The 23550-nt window shown below is 48.7% G+C and overlaps 1 protein-coding gene across 3 annotated transcripts in view; it reads left to right on the top strand.

Annotated features, from left to right (window-relative positions):
• The window catches only part of DLG5 (discs large MAGUK scaffold protein 5), a gene marked incomplete at both ends in the record, with an annotated part of 107185 nt that extends 83762 nt beyond the window's left edge, over positions 1 to 23423 (top strand). For 2 of the 3 annotated variants that reach the window (XM_084246125.1, XM_084246126.1), the window contains 18 exons: positions 148 to 1167; positions 1958 to 2081; positions 2481 to 2625; positions 3528 to 3640; positions 4229 to 4318; positions 4595 to 4745; positions 6093 to 6255; positions 6382 to 6515; positions 7157 to 7303; positions 8566 to 8749; positions 9265 to 9413; positions 10769 to 10939; positions 11798 to 11994; positions 19336 to 19479; positions 19665 to 19792; positions 21038 to 21147; positions 21857 to 21966; positions 23320 to 23423. In XM_084246125.1, the coding sequence (XP_084102251.1) occupies positions 148 to 1167; positions 1958 to 2081; positions 2481 to 2625; positions 3528 to 3640; positions 4229 to 4318; positions 4595 to 4745; positions 6093 to 6255; positions 6382 to 6515; positions 7157 to 7303; positions 8566 to 8749; positions 9265 to 9413; positions 10769 to 10939; positions 11798 to 11994; positions 19336 to 19479; positions 19665 to 19792; positions 21038 to 21147; positions 21857 to 21966; positions 23320 to 23423 (3384 nt within the window). Of the gene's footprint in view, positions 1 to 147; positions 1168 to 1957; positions 2082 to 2480; positions 2626 to 3527; positions 3641 to 4228; positions 4319 to 4594; positions 4746 to 6092; positions 6256 to 6381; positions 6516 to 7156; positions 7316 to 8565; positions 8750 to 9264; positions 9414 to 10768; positions 10940 to 11797; positions 11995 to 19335; positions 19480 to 19664; positions 19793 to 21037; positions 21148 to 21856; positions 21967 to 23319 lie in introns of all 3 variants that reach the window. The other variant, XM_084246124.1, reaches the window with a different exon arrangement.
• Positions 23424 to 23550: the final 127 nt, after the last annotated feature.

The following is a 23550-nucleotide window of genomic DNA, read 5'->3' on the forward strand; positions in this document are numbered from 1 at the left end:
CGGTCCCCTGTACCTGGCCTGCTAGAGTTCCTTGGGAAAGCGGTGTTGATTTACAAAGTGCAGGGCGTGTGCACTGCAGGGTATTTCCAGTGGCAGTCCTGGGCTCTCACCCTCTCGCTTTCTCACTTCTGTGCAATGCTTACTCAGGTCTTCCCCCAGAGCGCCTCGTGGAGTGGGCAGAACATCTTTGAAAATATGAAGGACTCTGATAAGATGTTGAGTTTCCGAGCCCACGGTCCAGAAGTCCAGTCTCAGAACAAACGGCACTTGATGCAGCACAATAACTCCACGCAGACGGACATCTTCTATGCGGACAGGCTGGAGGACAGGAAGGATCCAGGCCCCCCAGGAGGCAGCAGCTCATTCCTGCACAAGCCATTCCCTGGGGGGTCCTTCCAGGTCTCCCCACAGGCCTGTCCTAGTGCCTCAGAGCGCAGCCTAAGCTCCTTCCGCTCGGATACCTCTGGGGAGCGTGGCTATGGGCTGGTGGAGGTGCGCAGCCGGCGGCCGCTGCTGCCCTTTGAGACTGAGGCGGGTCCCTGTGGGGTAGCAGAGGCCCCCCTGGATAAGGCAGAGCCTGAGAGCTCCAACAGTGGAGGCACCTGGCCCAAGGCCGTGCTTAGCTCCACAGCAGGGCCTGAGAAACTCTCTGTTTATAAGAAGCCAAAGCAAAGAAAGTCTATCTTTGACCCTAATACTTTCAAACGTCCCCAGACACCCCCCAAAATAGATTATCTGCTCCCAGTGCATGGACCTGCTCCCTCCCCCCAGCCCTCCAAGAGGGTGGGGCCTCTGACCCCCCCAAAACCTCCCAGACGGAGTGACTCCATTAAGTTCCAGCACCGGCTGGAGACCAGTTCAGAGTCAGAGGCCACACTGGTGGGCAGCTCCCCATCCACCAGCCCCCCCAGTGCCCTGCCCCCTGATGTGAACCCCGAGGAGCCCATGCACGCCTCACCCCCTCGCAAGGCCAGGGTCCGCATTGCTTCCAGCTACTACCCTGAAGGGGATGGGGACTCCTCCTACCTGCCGGCCAAGAAATCCTGTGATGAGGACCTCACCTCTCAGAAGATGGACGAGCTGGGGCAGAAGCGCCGTCGGCCAAAGTCTGCTCCCAGTTTCCGGCCCAAGCTTGCACCAGTAGTGATTCCGACTCAGTTCCTCGAGGTAGAGCTCAGCCCTGGGGTTGGGGGTTGGAGGCTGGGAGAAAGGTGGGAGCAATGGGGGTGCCATGGAGTGGCCCTGTCCTTGGGTCCCTAAATCCTGCTCAGCACCGGCTCCTTTGCCTTTGCTCTTTATACCAACCCAGGCAAGGGGGGTGGTAGCTGGAGTATGCCAGTGGGAAGCAGCCTCCCCAGGAGACTGGAAAGTAATATGGGGTGTTCACCTTGGTGAGAGTATGACACCAAGAGGGGACAACTTTCTTGGTATAGCATTTGATTCGTTTATGAAACAAAGTTTTTGAAATCCTACGACAAAACCAGGTGACATGGATCTGCCATGAGGGCTTGGGGGGGTAAGACAGCATGTGTGATACTGTTCGCCTGCAGCACAACAGTTGACTTGTTTTTGAGTGTGCGGTCGTTGTTTCCAGGAGGGAGAGGTGGTTGTGTGCAAATCATGTCACTCTCCACAGACTAAGAGCATGCACAGCCATGCAAGTTGGTGTGGAGTTGTTACATCTCTGCGCCTGAGGCACACACACCTTCCACCTTCTACACACACACTGTGTGTGCTTGAAAGATTCCTTCCCTGTGGTTTTCTTCCATAGTCTATGTGTGTAAGGATACTCTTCCCTTTTTTGTGTGTAAGGCAACACGTGAGTAGTGATCACTCCTGACCCGGCTTCCTTTGTCCGAGTGAGAGGAGTTAGTGTGTAAGGGACAGAAGCTGCTTGTTGATGTCTGTGCGGCTCCCTGTGTCCAGCCACTCACGCCTGTTGCTTTTGCTTGTGTAGGAGCAGAAGTGCATCCCGGGCAGTGGAGAATTCTCCCTAGAACTCCAGGAGTGGTCCCCATACTCGCCAGGGCATTCAGGCCGCCACAGCAACCCCCCACTCTACCCCAGCAGGGCGTCTGTGGGTGAGTTGGCAGGGTGGGGGTGGAAGGAGGGTTGGTGTGGGCTCTGGGCTGCAAGGCCTGGGGAGGGTGGAGTAGTCATTTCAGGAAGCAGCAGTGTGTCCTCACCCCAGAGTCCAAAGAACCAGCAGCTGCTGCCCTGTCTAGGATGCAGAATCTTGCATCAGTGGCATTGCTTAGCTGTTCAGAGCATTTTTTCCCCAGAGCCACCTGGGACACATTAAAGAGAGTTCTCCCATTTTACAGATGGAGAAAGGCCAGTAGCAAACTGGTGGGGAGAAGTGCAGTCTCCTAAGTTCTCTTCCCAAAAGAATCCATGGATGCTTTTCTGGGATACAGGAACCGGGCTTGCACAGGCCCAGGATGCTTTGGGGAAACTGTTCTCACCTAGTCCATTTCCAGGCACCGTTCCCCGGAATATGACCCCAAGCACCACCGTGAGCTCCATCCTGAGGAACCCCATCTACACTGTGCGTAGCCACAGGGTTGGCCCTTGCAACTCTCCGCCCATCCCCAGAGAGGGCGGACCCCAGAGTTTGCATCCCAGGTATGTGAGCCCCCCTCCCAACACCTCCCTGCATCCTACCTGGACGTAAGCCCTCTGGTTCATGAAGAGGCTTACAGGCGGAGAAGTTTCCTTGCCAGCTGGGAGGGCTGGGTAGAGCACTGCTGCGACCCCGGGGGCCTGGAATCATGACAGTGATGACAGCTGACACTTGAGTGCTCCTGGGAGGGGGTTGCTGTGCTGAGACCTTAGTAAACATCTCAGTCTCTGCACAGCAACCTGTGGTTTAGGATTCTACTGTCACTGGCTTAGAGATGGGGAAGTGGCCTTCAGAAGTGAGGTGGAGGGATTGGGTCAAGGTGACTTACTCTCATCCAGTCACTTCACTGGTTTTTAGTGAGTGCCCACTGCGTGCCATGAGACTGTTCTAGTTCTGGGGGCGAGGGCTGGGTATATAGTAGAGAACTAAACAGACAAGCTTTCTGTTATGTGGCATTCAAGTTTGGGAGGCAGACAGGAAAAGAAATTTGATAGCAGGTGGTGTCCATGACTCTGAAGACTATAAAACTGGGTGACAAATTGGGCTATGACCTGAAGAGGGAGGCTGGGAGGGTCCCGTGGTCGGGGGCATGCTGCTGTGACCAGAGGATGGGTAGCGGCCAGTGGCACGAAACCCCAGGCAGGCCCTCCAGGCAGGAGGGCATAAGTGCTGCAGCCCAGGCACCTAGGAACAGTGTGGCGGGCTCCAGGGTCAGAGCAGGGGGGTTTGGCAAGGTTTGGTAAGTCCAGAGAATAACTCAGGTCACAGGACACGTCCTGTAAGTTGGGAGGAGATGCTGTCTCAGTACACAGGTCCAGGAGGCCTTGGCCCATCTCTGGTTCTCTCCCTTGTGTCCAGTCCTGCCCTTTGACCTGAGTACCTCACTGTTCTGGTTCTCCTGCAGTGTCCAGCACCAGGGGCGCCGGAGCCTGGACCTGAGTAACAGGGCCTGCAGTGACTACTCTGAGATGAGAACCTCCCATGGGTCCAACTCGCTGCCCTCCAGCGCCCGCCTCGGTAACTGTGTCACTAGAACCTTCTTGTCATGAGGGGGACCAGCCCTTTCTCCATCTCCTCCAGCAACCTCCTGCCCAGCCCTCAGGGCCACCTGTTCAAAGGGACTCCAATCCCCTCCTGGATAGGGTCGGCTCCACACCACGCCAGGAGACATTTCCTGTGGACTTTGTGTCCCTTTAGCTTTCCTTAATGGTCCTGGGGTTTTTGAAATGACCCAGGAACTTTGCTCCTCATCCTTAGCCTGGGAAACCACAACCCAGAGTCAAATCTACTAGTCACCTCAGAGACTTAGGGAGCTGCTTCACATGTGGGGAGAAGGCGAGCAGTCACCTTTGTCACTTGGACCACTGTTCCTGTCCTGGGGCTGGGATGACCTGTGTGCTCCTGGCTGGAGCACTCGAAGCCTGCACAATTTATTCACATACCTGCTTTTCTAAAGCAGGTTCCTGTTTAGGACTCCCTGGGTGACCCCTGCTTTGCATTTTTTGGCAATTGTGTGTATTTTCTGCTTCTTGGAGGTGGTGGTGAGGGAGCGGGGGGTGGCGTGCAATCAGAGCGCTAGAATTTTGTCCCTTTATGCAACGGCAGGGTCTTCGAGCAACTTGCAGTTCAAGACTGAGCGCATTAAAATCCCATCAACGCCAAGATATCCTCGGTCTGTCGTGGGCTCTGACAGAGGTGAGAACTCGGCTCTGCCCTCCCCTCCTGCTGTCTCCTCTCTTCTCGCAGTGGGGTGTCAGGGATCAGTTTCCTCATCTTCTCAGCAGTCAGAAGGCACCGGTCCGGCCTCAGGCCTGGTGACGTGGGGCAGAGAGAGGCCATGCAAGGCCCCACACCTGGACATGGGGCCCTGAGATGTGGCCATGGCCTGGAGCCATGTGTCTGGATGATCTTCCTTGTGGTCCTGTTGGCTAAGAACCGAGCCGCCTGAATGACCCTGCGCTTCTCTTGCAGGTTCACTGTCGCATTCTGAGTGCAGCACCCCTCCGCAGTCACCCCTGAACCTCGACACCCTGTCCTCTTGTAGCCAGTCCCAGACCTCAGCCTCTACCTTGCCCAGAATTGCCATCAACCCTGCGTCCCTTGGGGAGCGGAGAAAGGACAGGTGAGTATGATGTGGCATTGGCGCCATGGGCACACTGGCGGGCCACACGCCGTGCAGCAGATGGCTCAGTTGAGGGAAGGGCTTGCAGATAGGAGTGCATATGTGATCCAGGAGAGAGGTTCCTCTAATTGAGTCTCTAGAATGCTCTAGCACCTTGCCCTAGCATTAGCATGTCACAAGTGGTCCTGTGGGCACATGGGGCAGGAGGTGGGGAACTTCCAGATGGCAAGGTAAGGAGCAGGGTGGGCTCCTCCCACTGAAATCCTGTAGGAGGGGTGGGCTGCAGCAGCTGGTGCCGAAGATGGCCTAACAGTGACGATGACGATGTAGGGCGCCATTCACCACTTCCCAGGCCCTTGTTGAAGCACTTTTCATGTATTCATGAAATCCTCACGGTGACCCTCCGGCACCAGTGTCATCAGCATCAACATCATCATCATTATTATTGACCCCATTTTGCAGATAAGTAAACTGCGACCAGAAAGTTAGAGTGATCTGTTAGTGGTTACATGGCTAGCAACTGACTGACCTTCATTAGGATCTGGACTCATGTTTTATTTTTGGCTTCAGAATGCAGCTGCATTTCTTACTCCTCCCCCGGAAGCTTAAATACATTTTATGTCATTCTTCATTTTTGTGCAGTGTATGCTTTCTCCTCTCAGGTGTTGTCCCCGTAGAATTCCCACCACCAGCTCACCCGTGCACCATCACCATCATCCCTTGTGCTCTTCCCTGCCCTATTTTGATCCCTCTCCCTTCCCCTCCCCAGCAGAATGTCTCTGATTTATAGTTGCCTATTAATTTTTTTAATTTATTATAATTATTATTTTTTCCTGATCCCTTATTTGTTTCCCCTACATTCCTCCTGTAAGTGAAACTAGATGAGCATCTTTAAATGCATGTTTTGTTATTTTGTTATGTCCATGATTATTTCCTTCTCAACATTATTTTAAGTAACCATATGAGGCAAAATGTATAAACATTTTTTACAAAGCATCCTAATTGTTCTGAGGAAACGTCAGTGATGTTATAAAAAATTTAGATCATTCAAATGATTAGAAAGTAAGGATAACGTTACTCAAATCATCGCCTTACTAAGAGGTACCATTGTTACTGTTTTGCTAAGGTCCTCCACAGAAACCTCCTTATAAATAGGCATGTAAATCGGAATCCAGATTTATGTAAATGGGGTTGCTGGCTTGTCTTCTCACGCCACAGTGGGCCCACTGTGTCTTTCCATGTCAGTCATTTCCAGTTTACATCATTCATAATGGCTTTGCATGCCTGACCTCCCACTGTTTCCCAAACCTTTCTTTTGGGTCCCCAAAACCATGTCTCTCTTCCAAGACCCTACATGGAGGAGCCGCGCCATGTCAAGTTGCAGAAGGGCTCAGAACCTCTGGGCATCTCCATCGTGAGTGGAGAGAAGGGCGGTGTGTATGTCTCCAAGGTGACTGGGGGGAGCATTGCTCACCAGGCCGGCCTGGAGTATGGGGACCAGTTACTTGAGGTAAGGGGAACTCCCTTCTGCACTGTCGTCTTCTCGCTCTCCTGCCCTCTTCCCATCACAGAGGAGCAGTGCTCCCCACGCCCCCAGCCCCGCCACATCACTGAGCCCACTTTGGTTGTTTCCTAGTTCAATGGCATAAACCTGCGGAGCGCTACTGAGCAGCAGGCCCGGCTCATCATTGGGCAGCAGTGTGACACCATCACCATCCTGGCCCAGTACAACCCACACATGCACCAGCTCAGCAGCCACTCCCGTTCCAGGTGAGGCCTGGGCCTCTACGGGGGGAGATAAGATGGATGTGGCAGGTGTGTAACTTGCCTCTGGGAGGTCCTGGGTACTGGCTGCAAATTCTGGGGAGAGAATTGTTGACTAGCTCTGAATTTGGGGACAAGGGTATATAAAGGGAGGATGTCTCCTCCTGAAGTAGGGTTTGGGTGGAGACAAGTAAGTGAGCCCACTGTGCAGCAGGGAGCCCCATGCATGCATACCCAGGAGTTGAGGTCCTGGGGGCAGGATTCTTAACACAGTAGCCCGGCCCCCTGTCTACCAGCAGACAGTGGACACACACCTAGATCTGTGTCTATGCTGTAGTGTAAGGCAGATAAGGGAAGGGCAGTAAGGCATGGCAAACCTACAGGGGCACGGGGATGAGAGATGCACAAACCAAGGAAAAGGCAGTGAATTCATGTGCCACATAGGCCAAAACCTTTGAGGAAAGGCCAGGCAGATCTTGCAGGATGAACAACCTGAGTCCAAGCTTTCGTGCAATCTATTTTTTGAGTACAGTGCCCGTGTGATCTGGTCTGTTGACAACCCAGACCTGGTCATCACCTGAGGAGGCCTGGCTCTGGGCAACTGAGGCTACATGCTGCTCCTTATTCTTCCTGTCCTGTACCCCCAGCTCCCACCTGGACCCTGCCGGCACCCACTCCACTCTGCAGGGCAGCGGTGCCACTACCCCAGAGCATCTCTCTGTCATTGACCCACTGATGGAGCAGGATGAGAGCCCTGGCACCCCTCCAGCCAAGCAGAGCACCACCAGCTGCAGGTCAGCAAATGTGTGAGCCTCCTGCTGTCACCTTAGCCCTGGGCCACCTTGTGACACACCCTCCAAGGGGATGGCCAGTGTCTGTCAGCCTGTGCGGCAGACTGAGCAGCTGGTTGCCAGGATTTGGGTGGGAAGCACACTGTTCCTTTTTTCTCTCTCTTTTGGTCTTGTTTTCCTATTGATTCATTTTAGCTCTTCCTCTATTCTTTCTCCTTTTCTCATTTACTCATTATCTGATTCTGTCTTTACACACAGTACCACAGTCCTGCCAGGCCCTGGGCTCTGTCATCACTAGCAATATCGCCAACCTGGAGCTCTGGGCTTAGAGGGTGACAAACCAGCACCCTGGCATGTGCAGCCCACCTAAGTGCTGGGAGCACAGCAGGCCACTTGGGAGCAGGTGCAGGAGTATGGCAGGGGGTGGTGGGAGCTCAGTCTGATGTTCAGGAGGAGCAGAGAGTAGCTGTGCCAAGTGTGGGCCCAGAGCAGTCCAGGGGGCAGGCATATGTAGGAGCTGAGAGCATGGACCAGGGCATGAAGCAGTCATTGCACTCAGGGACAGGGCCACTTCCCCGCACGGTGCCACTTCCCTGCCCCAGGGGAGCCTGGACCAACCCCAGCCTCACTTGGAAGTGAGCAGCCCCCTCCATGTTCTTTGTTGGAGGATCAGTCCCTCTGGAATTTACCTGCAGTACTGGAACAGGCTTTTCCTCTGAGGTCCTCTTCTTCAGCCTCTATTGCTGACCCTCTCCTCCCCTCAGTTTGTTTGCGGGCTTTTTCATTTCCTGAGCTCCTTGACTGTGGGGGTCCGCTCTTTGTGTTAGCATAGTCCCTGGCCTGCAGAAGCTGCTCAGTAAACAACTGCTGAATGACTTGTCGAACTCTGGGCAGAAATAAGCTTTAACTTTTCTTGGGCAGAACAAGGTCAGGAAAACAAGTGTGGTCCAGGTGGGAGTGGTGCGGCCTAAGGCTTGTGACTGGCAGCTGGTCAGAAAGCCAGGGCATTGATTTCCAATCTGTCCCCAATGGACTCTGTGGCCTGAGGCCATGTTTTCATCCCTGCCAAACCTCAGTCTTTGGCCTGTAAGCTAACTCACTAAAACCAGAGCCATGAGCGGGGCACCTCTCAGCATTCTGTGGTTCCAAGACCTCTTGAGGCCTGTGCTGCAAGCCTAAAATGGTTAGGGCATTAGTCACTCTTTTGTCTCTTTTGTGCCCTTCCCCTGGATATTATTGAGAAACTTCATTTTCTTTCCCTAAAGGGTGCTGGGAGATGCCAGTAAGAAGACCACTGAACCACGAGTTGTCTTTATCAAAAAGTCCCAGATGGAGCTTGGAGTGCATTTATGTGGTGGGAACCTGCATGGGGTGTTTGTGGCTGAGGTGGAGGATGACAGTCCTGCCAAGGGGCCTGATGGCCTCGTGCCAGGGGACCTCATCCTTGAGGTGAGTTCTGAGCTGCAGAGCCAGCCTTCCTTCATCTGCATGTCTCAGGGGGCACAGCCTCTCTCCTGGTGACCATATGTGTTTATTTTTAATCCTTACAAATCGCAGAATGCTGCCACACTGCTCTGGCAGATCACTGGGAAGTGGGCAGGGTCAGGCTTGGGCACTGGCATTTGGAGGGAGCGTGCAGTGATGAAGAGTGTCAGTTCCCTCTTGGAGGGTCTCCTGTTGGATGGAGAAGGTAGGTTGTAGGTCTTGAAATGCACACAGAGTGTATTGAGGTGCCGTGTTTTGAATAACTCTTACTTGCTGGGGTCCAAAACAGGTACTCCTGGGAGAAGCTGTCTAGGGCAGAGCAGCCACTCAGCAGAGAACTAGGCCTATCTAAAGAGGGAAGCAATAATTACCATTAAAGGACATGTTGAGTCTGTCCTTAACCCACAACTAGCCCTTCTTTGGTGCCCAAGTCATCCTGGCTTCTGCCTTTCTGATCTCATTCTTCTGTTACTGGACAGTACGGCAGCCTGGACATGCGCAACAAGACGGTGGAGGAGGTCTACGTGGAGCTGCTGAAGCCCAAGGACAACATCCGCCTGAAAGTGCAGCACCGCCCCGAGGAGTTTGCCAAGGTCAAGGGTCTGCCCGGTGACAGCTTCTATATCAGGTGCCTTTGGCCAGGGGTTCTGGCGATGCGGGGGCAAGGTGGGACGGTTGCTGGAGACTGTTCCTAGTGAATCTGTGGTTTTTTTTTTTTTTTTTTAAAAGATTTATTTATTTATTTATATAAGCACTGGGTACAGTCAGAAGCGCAGGAGGGTGAGAGAATTCACCAGAGCCAGAACAGGGAATAGAATAGGCAGACTGATGAAATACACTGCTGAGGGGAGCAGCGGGCGGCAGGAGAGGTCTGTCGCGCCATGTGGGACCTTCACCCGGCGGCTGGGGATTGAACCGGTGCTGCAGAGGCTGCAGGCAGCTTTGCAGGTCAGCATTCAACTGCTGCGCCACCAGGGGAGGCCCGAATCTGTGTTTCTTATTCCCAGAGGGTTGAGACTTAAAAAACCCTTGAGGGCCATGTGGGCAGTTTCTTTAGGATTTGGAGCCTGGGGAGTTTTTAGGCTACAGAGACATATTTTTCTGTGGACTGTTTTCCTCTCCTGCTTTCCCCCTGTCCCAGGACTGCACACCTCTTGGTGTATGTGGATGTAAAGGCATCCAGTGCCTGAAATACTGTTGTGAGGTGTGTGGGGCAGAGATTTCCTAGGAGAGGTTCCTGGTGTTGTTCATTTTCCTTAAGACTGAGGCCAAGAGAAGAATTAAAGCACTGATCAGGGCCTCCCTCGTGGCGCAAGAGGGTAAGCACAGCACTGTGAAGCTGTCCGCAGCCACTGCCACATGAGTTCGATCTCTGGCCGGCCGGGGAGCTACCCACATGGCACAGCAGACCTCTCCTGTCTTGCCCACTGCTCCCCTCAGCATTGTAATTCAGTAGATCTGCCTGTTATGTTCCTCACTCTCTGGTGACTTCTCTCACCACTCCCCCCCCCCCCCCCCGCTTATACCCCATCTTGCATGCATAAATAAATAGAATAAATAAATAATTTTTTTTTTTTTTTAAAGCACTGATCAACTGTACCAAGAGGTACAGGTCCCTGTCTCTAGGGACTGCCTCCTCAGTGGAGGGTGGCTCGTTTCCATCCTGGGGAAGTTCTAATCTGTAGGAACTCTCAGCCTTCATTTGGGGGAGAGAGACAAATTAGAAAGGTCCATCTGGAAGGGGAGCTATGACTTTGGTCCTTGGCAAGAAGTTGTCTTTTGTGCCCGGGGAACTCTTGGGCCCAGGGAACCTTTGCTCTCGGGGGGTCTCTATCCTGGTGTGTAAAGCCTGGACTCCCTCCTTTGAGACCATCACCAGGATGGGGGAAGGCGGGTCCTGGTTGTGGTTTGGGGGAAACCTTAGAGCAGGGAGTAGCCCTTGGGACCACCTGATTCATTCTCTTCCCTCTATCCCTGGACCAGGGCCCTGTATGACCGGCTGGCAGATGCGGAGCATGAGCTGAGCTTTAAGAAAGATGACATCCTCTACGTGGATGACACCCTGCCCCAGGGTGCATTTGGGTCTTGGATGGCTTGGCAGCTGGATGAGAATGCCCAGAAGATCCAGCGTGGGCAGATTCCCAACAAATACTTGTAAGTGTTCTTTGGGTACAGGCTCAGTGAGGCAGGGGGTGTCGGGGGGGCGGTGGTGGCACACACAGGATGTGGGCGGGGGACCTGGGCTCCTGGAAGACTCTCCTCCTGCTGCTCATTTCAGCTTCTGCTCGGTGTCTTTTGCGAAAACCTCACATCTGAAAAGCTGCTAATTTTAGGCCAGTGCTGTCAGTCAGTGCTAAATAGAAGCATCATGGCAACTTGGGAGGCATAACTTTCTTGCTAAACAGGTTTATTGAGATATAAACTCGCATATCATCCGATTTACCCAAAGTATTCAGTTCAGTGGTTTTTGCCGACTTGTGCAACCATCACCATACTGTTTCAGAATAGTTTTTTTCACCTTTAGCCGTCTTCCTTGCCCTGTCCTTCCATCTTTCCTCTCCAACCCTCAGCCCTGGCAGTCACTAATTTTTCTGTATCTATAGATTTCCCTGTTCTGGACTTTAGTATGGATAGAATCATTTAGTATGTGGCCTTTTGTGATTGAGTTTTTTTTGTTTTTTTTTTTTTTTACTTGGCATGAAATTGCATGACATTTTCAAGGTCTGTTCATGTTGTAGCTTATATCACTGCTTCCATTTTTATGTCAGGAAGCATAACTTGTAATGACACCAAGTAAAGGCTGTCTTGGCAGTTCCTTTTAATGCTCCTCTGACTGTAAAACCTGGCCTGCTCTGAGAGCTTGCCCCCACACCAAGGTCCCTGCTGCTGGGGTGGGTGCAGTGGCCTTGAAACCTGCAGAAGAGTGTTGGAGGAGCCTGGGGACCCAGCTCTTTGCTGGGTGGGAGACGGTCCGGGGACCCCACCCAGCACTGCCATTCCCCATGACAACAGGATGGACCAAGAATTCACCCGGAGGCTCAGCATATCTGAAGTCAAAGATGACAACAATGCCGCAAAGACACTATCAGCAGCTGCACGCAGATCCTTCTTTCGAAGGAAACACAAGCACAAACGCAGTGGGTCCAAAGATGGCAAAGACCTCCTCGCCTTGGACACCTTTTCCAACGATTCCATTCCACTTTTTGAAGGCAAGTGGCTGAGCTCGCTTTCCTGATGGGCTCTCAGGGTTAGGTTGGTGGTTGGCACAGAAGCCTCACAGCAGGGACTCAGACAAGGTAGAGCTGACTTGACTTTTACACAGAAGCAGTCTAGAGATAGGTGTCCAAGTTGGCTACTGTCCCTCCCTCTGGTCAGCATGTGATTGCAGTTCCAGCCATCACATCCACGTTCAGGCAACAGGAAGGGGGAAGGAGCAAGACAAAAGTGTGCCTTGGCTCAATGTACCTCTTTAAACAACTTAACTGGACCTGGAAGCCCCCCACTCCCACAAGTTCCACTTAAATTTTATTGACTGATATCTGCAAGGGAGGTAGAAAGTCAGACCTTTAGCTGTGGAGTTGCCAGCCTCAATAATGCAGGTTCTGTTAGGAAGGAGAAAGGGAAGTTTGAGTATTAGGTGGGCAAAAAGCAGTCTCTGCTCAATGGCTTGCTTCTGGTTTGTTTTCAGACTATTACAGGCTGCTTGGTGGTGTCCAAGGGCCATCAATCCCTGCAGATCTTTGGTCTCTCTGGCCTGGACTCCTGTGTCTATTAATAAGATCCTCCCAGGGCTGGGCACTGACTCAGGCCCAGGTGTCAGACATCCCCTGGCAGATGACCCTGTGGAAAGGGTGCATTTGTCCTATAAAGCAGGAGGTTCTTGGGAATGTTGGTCCCAAGACATGTGTCCACATCCTAGAACACATGACCTAGAGGGCAGGCAGGGTGTGGAGGTTGCAGTGAGCAGAAGTGCAGTGGCAGGACCAGGAAGCTAGTCTCCTCTGTCCCTGTCTTCTTCCCTTTCTGCCTTTATTTATTTCTAAAGATTTATTTATTTATTTATTTATTTATACAAGCACTGGGTACAGTCAGAAGCATGGGAGGGTGAGAGAATCCACCAGAGTCAGAGCAGGGAGCAGAGCAGGCAGAAGGACCAAAGGACACTGCTGAGGGGAGCAGCGGGTGGCAGGAGAGGTCTGCGCCATGTGGGAACCTCCTCTGGTGGCCGGGGAGCAGCTGGGGATCGAACCGGTGCTGCAGAGGCTGTGGGCAGCTTTGCAACCCAGCGCTCAACCGCTGCGCCAACCGGGAGGCCCTCTGCCTTTATTTTTTAACAATAAAGTTAAGGCCTGAAGCACAGCTAGTTGGGTGAACCCCACCCCTACTAGTGGCCCACTGTCAGTCATGATGGGGGTTGGCAAGCTGCAGCCCATGGGCCAGCCTAGTTTTCTGTGGCCTGTGATCTAGGACTGGGGTTCTTACATTTTTATTTTATTTATTTATTATTTAAAAAAAATATTTTTATTTATGCATACAAGAGCTGGGGTATAGGCTCGGGGGTGAGAGGATTCGCTAGAGATAGAGCGGGGAACAGAACAGGCAGACTAACTGAAATACACTGCTGAGGGGAGTAGCGGGCAAGACAGGAGTGGTCTGTTGCGCCATGTAGGTTGCTCCCCGGCCATTGCTTCATAGGGTGTGTCTTAACGCCTGGCGCCACCAGGGAGGCCCCTCTTAGATTTTTAAACATAAAGAAGACTGTTACCCTTTTGTGATAACAGTTGTTTGATTTTGCCTCTTGGCCTTCAAAGCCTAAAATATTTACTACATTGACTTTACAGGAAAAGTTTGCCCACCCCTTAAGGCAAGGCTGCTCTCATTTTGGTTTTTGCTATGCTCCCCTTTCATCAGGTTACTTTCACTCTGATCTCCCTTCCCCTTTTTGCATAGATACCACCTTGGTATATTTGGTGTGCATCTGGTGGGTATGTTTGTAGCTTTGAAAAAGTAGCTACTTGTCTGTCCTTCCTTTTAGCTCTTCAGGTTTTTGAGGTTTTCTTTCTGTGTTTTTTTTTGTTTTTGGGCGGGTTTTTTTTTTATTTTTATTTTTTTCATTTTGTATTTCGAAGTTGTCATTAGGTACTTACATCATTTGAATTGTTGTATCATCTTGGCAATTGGTTCCTTATTGTGAAATATCCTCCGACTCCAGTAATGTTTCTTGCTTTAAAGGATTATTTTGTCTGATATTAGTATTGTCATTCCAGTTTCCTTTTGGTTAGGGTTTGTATAGTTCCCCTTTTTCTATCCTCTTTTTAAACTTTTCTGTAACTCTATAGTTAAATATCTCTTAAGTAACATATGGGTTTTCAAAATCCACTGTGAAAATGTAGCTGCATTTATTTTATTAGTGTATAATATGTGTATAGAAAAGTGTACAGAACCAATTTTCTCACTTTGAACACATCTGATGACAGTGTCATTTCATCATTTCTTTTTTTTTAAGATTTATTTATGTATGCATACAAGAACTGGGGTGTAGACCAGAGGTGCAAGGGGTGAGAGGATTCACCAGAGACAGAGTGGGGAGCAGAACAGGTAGATTGACTAAATACACTGCTGAGGGGAACAGGGGGTGAGATAGGAGAGGTCTACTTCACCATGTGGGTAGTGCCCTGGCCGGCTAGGTATCGAACTCGTGCTGCAGTGGCTGGCGAGAGTTTGACGGCATTCTCTTTAACCCCTGCTCCACTAGAGAGGTCCTCATCAGTTTTTAATCCATCACATATATTGTAATTACCTATATATTTGGACTTACATTTACCTTCTTATTGTTTGCTTTCCATTGTCCTACTTGTTTTTATTTATTTCCTCACCTTTCCTTTTTTTTTTTTTTGATAATCAAGTGATTTTATTTTGTCCCCTGCACCTATCAGTTTTTAGTTATTTTATTTTATTCTTTGGAGTCTTAAAGTAGACTTCACATCTGTGACTTACAACTAACATAAAATGTTACACTGATCACTCCCTTAATAATTACACAACATCAGAACATTTTAATTCCATTTTTCTCCTATCTGCCTTTTGTCTCATTATCATCTTCACTTTCATCTAAACACTGGGACAGTATTATTGATTTGCATATCGTTATTCATTTTTATTTGCCTATTACATTGCTCTTCATCCTTCCTACAATTCTGTTTCCTTCTTTTTTTTCCCTACTAAAAAAGTTTCCTTCAGCATTTATTTTCTGCTAGCTTCAGTGAGATATAATTGATAAATAACATCATGTAAATTTAAGGTGTACAGTGTGATGATTTGATACGCACATATATTATAAAATGATTACTGCATCCTTCACTTCATTTTGTTGTTAGGGTGATTTCCAGCATTTCTTATAATGCAGGTTTTTTGGTGACAAATTCTAATCTTGTTTGCCTGAAAACATCTATTTTCCCATAATTTTTTTGAGGTTTTTCACTGGATATAGAATGTTAGATTGGTTGATATTTTATTTATGCATTTACAAAATAGTGTCTTCTGGCTTTCATTACATCTGAGAATGATGTAGGCTGTAGGCCTTTCAAATATGGCTTTTAATTATGTTGAAGTTGTTTCCTTCTATTTTTAGTTTGAGTGTTTTTTTTTTATTAGATTTTGTATTAGATTTTGTCAAATGCTTTTTCTGCATCAACTGAGATGATCGTTTGATTTGTGACCTTCATTTTGTTGATGTGGTGTATAAAATCGTCCTTGCTTTCCACATCATCCTTACTTTCTAGATAGAAATCCCACTTAGTCATTGTTTGGTTCTCTTGTATCTTGTTGAGGATTTTTGCATCAGCATTCACCAGGGATATTGTAGTTTTCTTTTTTTCTTTGTCTGAATGTGTTTGGAAGTGTTCCTCTTGAGTTTGTTGGAAGAGTTTGAGGAGGGCTAGTGTTAATTCTGTAAGTGTTCCATAAAAGACTCTAGAGTAGTCATTTGATTCTGGGCTTTTATTTTTGGGCAAGTTATTCCATTACTGTTATGATCTCCTTGTTTGTTATAGTCTGTTGAGATTTTTTTTATCTCCTATATTCTATTATAGAAATGTTTCTAGTTTGTAATAGTTACTGATTTCTCTGAAATCAAATATAAGATCATCTCTTCCATTCATATATGATTTTAGTTATTGAAGCCTTCTCCTTTTTTCGTAGTGTAGTTAAGGGTTTGTCAATTTTATCAGTCATCTGAAAAAAAAACAAAAAACAAAAAACAACCAGGGCCTCCCTGGTGGCGCAGTGGTTGAGTGCTGGGCTGTGAAGCTGCCTGCAGCCTCTGCAGCGCCGGTTTGATCCCTGGCTGCTGGTGAGGGTCCCACATGGCGTGCAGACTCTCCTGCTGTGCCCGCTGCTCCCCTCAGCAGTGTACTTTGTCAGTCTGCCTGTTCTGCTCCCTGCTCTGGCTCTGGTGAATTCTCTCACCCTCCTGCGCTTCTGACTGTACCCAGTGCTTGTATAAATAAATAAATAAATCTTTAAAAAAAATTCTTTAAAAAAAAAAAAAGCTCCTGGTTTTATTGTTTTTTTTCCTGTCCTCTATTTCATTTATCTCTGTTGTTTTTTTTTTCTTTCCTTATCCTAATTTTGGATTTAGTTTGCTCTGATTCCTTAAGGTGTAAAATGAAGTTCGTGATTTAAAATCTTTTTCAATGTAACCATTTACCACTGTAAACTTCCCTCTTAATAGTACTTTTGCTATATCCCATGAATTTTGGTATGGTGTGTTTTCATTTATCTTCATACGTTTTCTAAATTACCTTGTGATTGTTTTCTTTGACCCTTTGGTGATTTAAGAGTAAGTTGTTTAATGCCACCTTATTTGTGAACTTTTTTTTCTGCTATTGATTTCTATTCAGTGTGATCAGTAAATATACTTTTTATGATTTCAGTCTTCTTAAATGTGTTAAGACTTTCTGTGTGATCTAACGTGTCTGGTTGGGAGAAGGTCCCATACGTATTTGAGAAGAATTTATATTATTGGGTAGAGTGTTCTGTGTATGTCTAGTTTATAGTGTTAAATTCAAGTTCTTTGTTTCCTTATTGATCTTTTGTGTGGTGGTTCTATTCATAATGGAAGGTGAGATGTTGAAGTCCCTCACTAATACTTGTTCTTTCCCCCTTCAGTTCTGTCACATATTTGGGAACTCTAATCTTTTAGGTACATATATACTTATACTGTTGACCTTTCTGGAGAATAATCATTATATAATTGTCATTATAAATTTCCTTCCTCGTCTTAAAGGTTATTTTGTCTGATAAAATTATGGCTACCCCCATTCTCTTCATGTTTCCATTTACATGAAATGCTTTTTTTTCTATCCTTTCACTTTTTTGACCCAGGTGTGTCTTTAGATTTAAAGTGAGTCTCTTCTCGATAAAAGAGAGTTGGATACTTTTTTATTCATTCAGCTGATCTATGCTTTTTAATTGGGGTGTTAAGTCCCTTTTATTTAAAGTAATTACTGACACAGAAGGACTTACTATTGCCATTTTGTTCATTGTTTTCTGTATATTTTATAGCTTTTTTGTCCATCTTTTCATCCTTTGCTATCTTCTTTTGTATTTCATTGAATTTTTTGCAGTGACATGCCTTGATTCCTTTCTCAGTCTTTTCATACATTTTATACGTATTTTCTTTGTGGTTATCTTTTATTTATTTATTTTTAAAGATTTATTTATTTTTGTACAAGAGCTGGGGTATAGGCCAGAGGCACGGGAGGGTGAGAGAATTCATCAGAGACAGAGTGGGGAGCAGAGCAGGCAGAAGGACCAAAGACACTGCAGAGGGGAGCAGTGGGCGAGGCAGGAGAGGGCTGCTGTGCCATGTGGGAATCTCCTTGGCTGGTCGGGAATTGAACCCGCGCTGCAGAGGCTGCGGACAGCTTCACAGTGCTGCGCTCAACCCGCTACGCCACCGGGGAGGCCCTGTGGTTATCTTTTAAATTACACAAAACGTATTAGAATTATAGCAATGCATTTGATAACTTACTTTCAGTCTATACAGAACTCTTCTCCTTTATATCTCTGCCATGTCCACTCTCATTGATGAAACCAATTCTCTCTCTTTAAGTTGTATATGCATTAGCATAGTTTATTTTTCTTTTCACGCTTTCAGTTTTTCATATCTATACCTGTTTTGAGAGTGATTTATGCACCGATACTATATTCCTCCCAGATTCTCTGTTTGTCTGTATTTACCCTTCCAAGGGAGTTTTATGTTTTCTTTGAACTTCTGACTTTGGTTGGATTCAGTAACTTTAGAGTCTCTCTTGCCGTATAATTTTGTAGGAAAAGGATTCCCCAATAGCAGATTATTCGGGGAAGAATAGGAATCTCTTCATTGGTACCCTCCAGTATGAAATGTTAATTATCATTACAGGAGAATGTGATTTTTTGTTTAGGTGTACTGAGGTAATAGTCACTTTAATGTCCATAACCAAGGAGGTAGATAAATAGATGCAATATATCCATGTGTGGGATGTTCAGAGGAATAAAGATCAATATGAATCATCTTGGAAGCATTTCAGAAACATAACACTGAGTGAAAGAATTGCAGAATATTTATAGTATCATTTTTGTTGAACACACAAATTTTCTAGTTTATGAGCATACAAGAATCAACATGCAAATAAAGCCATCATCTGGAAGGATATACTTCCAGTTTGTAGTAGTGGCTACCTCCAAGGAAGCTGCTGGGCACCAGGACTGGCGAGACATGTCATATGGGATGTTTTGCTTTATCGGTAATGTTCTAATTTTTAAGAGAGCTCATGTTAATCTCCTCTTGGAAGAAGTTCTTTGCCCCCAGCACTCCTCAGAGCCTTGAGTCAGAAATTTTGGGGAGTTCATAGATGGTAAATGTGGCCACCAATCTGTTTCCCCCAGCTTTGTTAACACATTAGCAGGTCACCAGACCGGGAAATGCTACACAGAAAGTCATCTCGATGTACAAAGATAATCATCAATCTTAAAAAATACATGCACAAGGCTGGGGCAAAGAAAGAGGAGAGACTGTTCACTTCTCCCTCAGTGCTGCCCTTGAATTTGTTCTTTATGAAACTGAGGCTGCACTTGACACTGCACTTCACCTCTGCCAGCCCCTCAGAGCAGGTCGGAGTCATTGCCTGCTTGTAACGGAGCTTGTATCTGCCAAACTTCACAAGATCACATCCCTAGAGAACAGAGAACGGATACTGGTGTTAGGGAAGCAGATATGAGACACATAAAGAAGAATTTGAGCCAGAGAAAGTGCTGAAATGACAGGGGTGTTCATGGAGCAAGGGACTCTTGTGCTGGTTTTTAGGAATGAACATGCCCTGGTGTGCCTAGGTTGTGGGACTCTCAGTGCTAAGATTGGGCAAACTGATCACCCCACCTGACTCTGGATTTGGAGTGAAGAGGGTGAATCTACCTGGGGTGAGCAAGGTCAGGGGAACAGTGGGCCCGCAGCCACCTTCCTCTTTTCCTTCCAGGCCAGTGTCATGATACTGCCCCTTTTCCCCCAGATTCGGTGAGCCTTGCATATCAGCAGGTACAGAAGGTGGACTGTACCTCCCCTAGGCCCGTCCTGATCCTGGGGCCTTTACTGGATGTGGTGAAGGAAATGCTGGTGAACGAGGCTCCTGGCAAGTTCTGCAGATGCCCCCTTGGTAAGGGATGCCTTCTGTGCTTGCTGGGTTGGGTCTGTCCCTCTCTGTGTGAACGGGTCTCCTGGGGCCGGACCCCAGGGTTCTTTCTCTAGAAGAGGACGGCAGGACCAGGTTCCTCACAGCTCTTGTGCACAGTGTTCTTTCCCCAAACCTGGCATCCTGATTCCTGTGTCTGTGCTTTGCAGAGGTGATGAAGGCCTCCCAGCAGGCAATTGAGCGTGGAGTCAAAGACTGCCTGTTTGTCGACTACAAGCGGAGGAGTGGCCATTTTGACGTGACCACGGTGGCTTCCATAAAGGAGGTCACGGAAAAGGTAGCTATTGCTGTAGACTGCAGCTTGGTGCTTGTTCCAGCACTGGCCTGGCCCCATGTTGGGGGGCCCTTTGCCTTTGATCTTCTGCCCTGTATGTGTCTTGTACCGTCAGTGAGTGCACCTGTGCCTTTTGCTTCCAGTTGTCCCACTTGGGGCTTGCTACCATTGCTTTGTGAACTTCTGCCTTCATGAATGGGAAGCTAGTCCTGGGCAAGTATGTAGCAGTCATCCTGTGACATGTCAGCTCCTCCTCTGAGGGGATCTGTGGAGAGCTTTGGACTCTAGCAAAGGCATCTCATAGGGAATTCTACAACAGGTCCCGGAGGGCATATGAGGAGCTTGGTGCAGAAGTTTGTTATGTGGGCTTTATTCTAGGCACAGGGTGCATAGCTTCCATTAGGGGTCCTGACTGAAAGTGTTCAGAACCATTGCTGTGTCTTTGGACTTTTAAATATAGTGGGGTCTATTTGTCAGGCAGAGGAAAAGTGGGGAAATCTTGAGGATAATATGGAAAGGTAACGAGACTGAGGTGGGTACTCCCTGTCTCCTTCCTTCTTGCTTTTGCCTTTGATTTCCTCCTCTATTAACGGAGGAGTTGCCTGCTTACAGCTATCAGTATGGAATGCCCTGTTGAAGTGGACGAGTTCCGGTCCGGTGTCCAAGGAAGTTAGAGAGCCTGCCAGTGTTGGGGATCCTCAGTGTGGCTTTTGGGAAGTGGGGAGAGCCATAGGCAGAACACTCTGGCCTGCCTTTGGCTCACGCTACCCGGAGCCAGGAGATGTATTTCAGTCACAGCCACGCAGACACACTCCCCTCCCCTGCTGCAGGCCCCATGAGAGTCTCTAGTTCTTCATTTGCTCATCTAGCACAAGTAAGGTTTCTGAGGCCGGACTAGGTATAGGGCTTTCAGAAGTTCCCTCTTCCTGGGCAATGGGAAGAAAAAAAGTTTGGTCTGTCCAGTCTGGCTCCAAGCTTCAGCCATCCAAGCTTCAGTCATCATCGTAGCTGGCAGCTGGTGGGGATCCTTGGTCAGATTCCCTCCATTCATCATTTGTGGTCTTCTTGCAAGTCTGGTTTTGCTGCCTCACTCATGGGTCGAACCTAACGTGTTTGTGCATGGAGAAAGGGAGAGCTGTATGAAGTGAGGGGTGCGGCCCACAGTGTAGAGAAAGGGGGGGGGTGTCCTTAGAAGGGCTCCAGTGTTCCTGAGGCCTGGCCCCTGAGCTCACGCTCTGTCTCCCGCAGAACCGTCACTGTCTCCTGGACATCGCCCCCCATGCCATTGAGCGGCTACACCACATGCACATCTATCCCATCGTGATTTTCATCCACTACAAGAGCGCAAAGCATATCAAGTAAGTGACTGGCTCTGTGGGGCTGTGTCTTGGGACTTGTGCATGGGGCTGCTGGCTCCTGCAGCCAGAGTGGTTGGGGTATGGGGTGGGGTGGAAGAGTCAGAAATATGCAGCACACGGAGGAACCTTTTCTCTCTCTTGAGCACCCACCTGACATTCTGGATCAGGCAGTGGCAACCGAGCACCGTCCTACCCTCCTCACTGCCCCCGCCCCGGCCTTTGCTCATTGGGAATGAGTGTAGAGGTTCTTGTGTCCACCTTTGTCTGCATACCTCTCCTCCCTCCTTTCCCCTTCTCCTACCTCTGGGTTTGGTACTCACAAGCACCCAGGAACTAGGTGCCCTGTCCCAGGTCTAGTTCAGCCAGGAGCTGGTATGTGACTTAGTTGAGCCTTTGCTCTCACTGAGCTTCAGTCTCGAGGCTGGTTGTGTTAACAACACCCCTCTCCATCGTGCCTTTTTGGGCTTCCAAGCTTTTAGTACCTGCGCTGTGGACAAACTGGTGTCTGCTCTGTGTGTATGCACTGGGGCGCTCAGACACCCCTGTTTCTCCTCCCCTCAACCAGGATTCCCATTGGGCCTCTAGGCGGTTGATGTGCTTTTGAGGGATGCAGATGGGGACCCTGTGGTGATGGGAGATCCTTGTCACTCTGGGAAAGAGGAGGGCTTGGGGAGGTGGAGGCTCAGCCTTTTCCCTATTATCCTGTTAGGGAGCAGAGAGACCCCATCTACCTGAAGGACAAGGTGACTCAGAGGCATTCCAAAGAGCAGTTTGAGACAGCTCAGAAGATTGAGCAGGAGTACAGCAGGTACTTCACAGGTAGGTGTGCATCTGGCCTGGAGAGGAGCAGCAGGCAGTGCGGGAGGGAACAGGCTTCCCAAAGCCGCTGTTCTCTTAAGAGGTGATCCTTCATGATGAGAGCTTTTCATTGTAAGTGTTCTCAGTGCGGGTGCACAGGTCAACCGCAGCCGTCTTACAGGCTGAAAGGTAAAGATCAGGTCACCGTCTGGCCTCGTCTGCCCCTGTGTTCACATGTGTGGTAGCAGGTCTGTCTCCCGTGCAGCACAGCTTGGCTGTGGTGGTCGTGATGGTCTCTTCCCCAGCAGTCTTCAAGGCAGGATAGTTTTGCTGTGAGGTTTGGTATGGAAAAACTGCACCCTTACTACCTTTGGTCTTTGAAGCAAAGCAAACCCAAAGCAGCATGGCTCCAATTTACTGGCTGCCATATTTGTGATTTTCAACCTCTTCTATAAAATCAGTTGTTTGTAGGGAGGTTAGTCAATGTACTGATCATAGAGTGACAGGGATAGTGATTTAAACCAAATTGCAGAGGAGATTGAGTTTCTGCATGTGTGTTTTAATTTTCACCCCATCACACACCACTCTTAGTACGATACACTAACAACTATTAGAGAAATAAAATTTTAACACTTCAAAGCTTACAAAATAGAAGTCTTTTTTACGCAGTCACTTTTCCATAGCAGTTTTTGGACACTCTCTGTCAGTTCTGTACGTACCCCGTGGTGAGCAGCCGAGACGTGCTCTGTCTCCCGTGCTGTTCTGTAGAGCATGCTGAGCGCCCACTCAGGTGTCTGCTGGGCTCCTGGTGCTGAAGCCTGTAAAATAGAGCTGGGCCAGAGCTGAAAACGTGTTGTCATCTTTTCTGGGAATCTTCTGTGGGTCATGGGATGCTGCTTCCGATTCCTAAAACCCATCCTTGTGTTCCGTAAACTCCTACAGCTGATTGCACCCCAATGACCCCTCTCGCCCCAAATAGCTTTCTGATGTGCTGGGACACTGTGGCAAGGCCAGGCAAACCTGCCCTGGGCGGCATTGTTGTAGTAGTGGGAGGCTTATGGGAGTGGCCAAGTCCCGTTTATCCGTGTCACAGGGGCCGGGGAGCCTGGCAGTATTTGACACCAAGTTTCCCCTGAACCCATATTCAGCATTCTGCTCAACAGCTGACAGCAGAGACAGATGAAAAGGGGAAGTGATTTGTATTCAACTCTTCATTTTCTTTTTCTTCCTGGATTTCTTGCCGATGGGTGTAGAGCAATAGGGTCAGGTAATGCAAAACAGGCAGAAAAACAAACAGTAAAAGGTATACTTATTTGCCTCCAATCCAGGGTCTCACTCCAGCTCAGTGATGTGTGTCTGGGGGCTCTTTTGCAGGTGTCGTCCAGGGAGGAACTTTGTCCAGCGTGTGCACTCAGATCTCGGCGATGGTTCACCAAGAGCAGAACAAAGTCCTGTGGATTCCCGCCTGCCCACTGTAGCGGAGCCACCCTGGGGAGTGACCATGGCTCGTCCATTAGTGTAGACACCCGGCCCAGATCTTTTTCAGTGACAAAAATTAAATATCCATTTGTATATAAGCGCGAAGGAGAGTGACCCAAGGACAAG

Source organism: Talpa europaea (assembly GCF_964194135.1).
Source record: "Talpa europaea genome assembly, chromosome: 10".
Taxonomy (NCBI): Eukaryota; Metazoa; Chordata; class Mammalia; order Eulipotyphla; family Talpidae; genus Talpa; species Talpa europaea.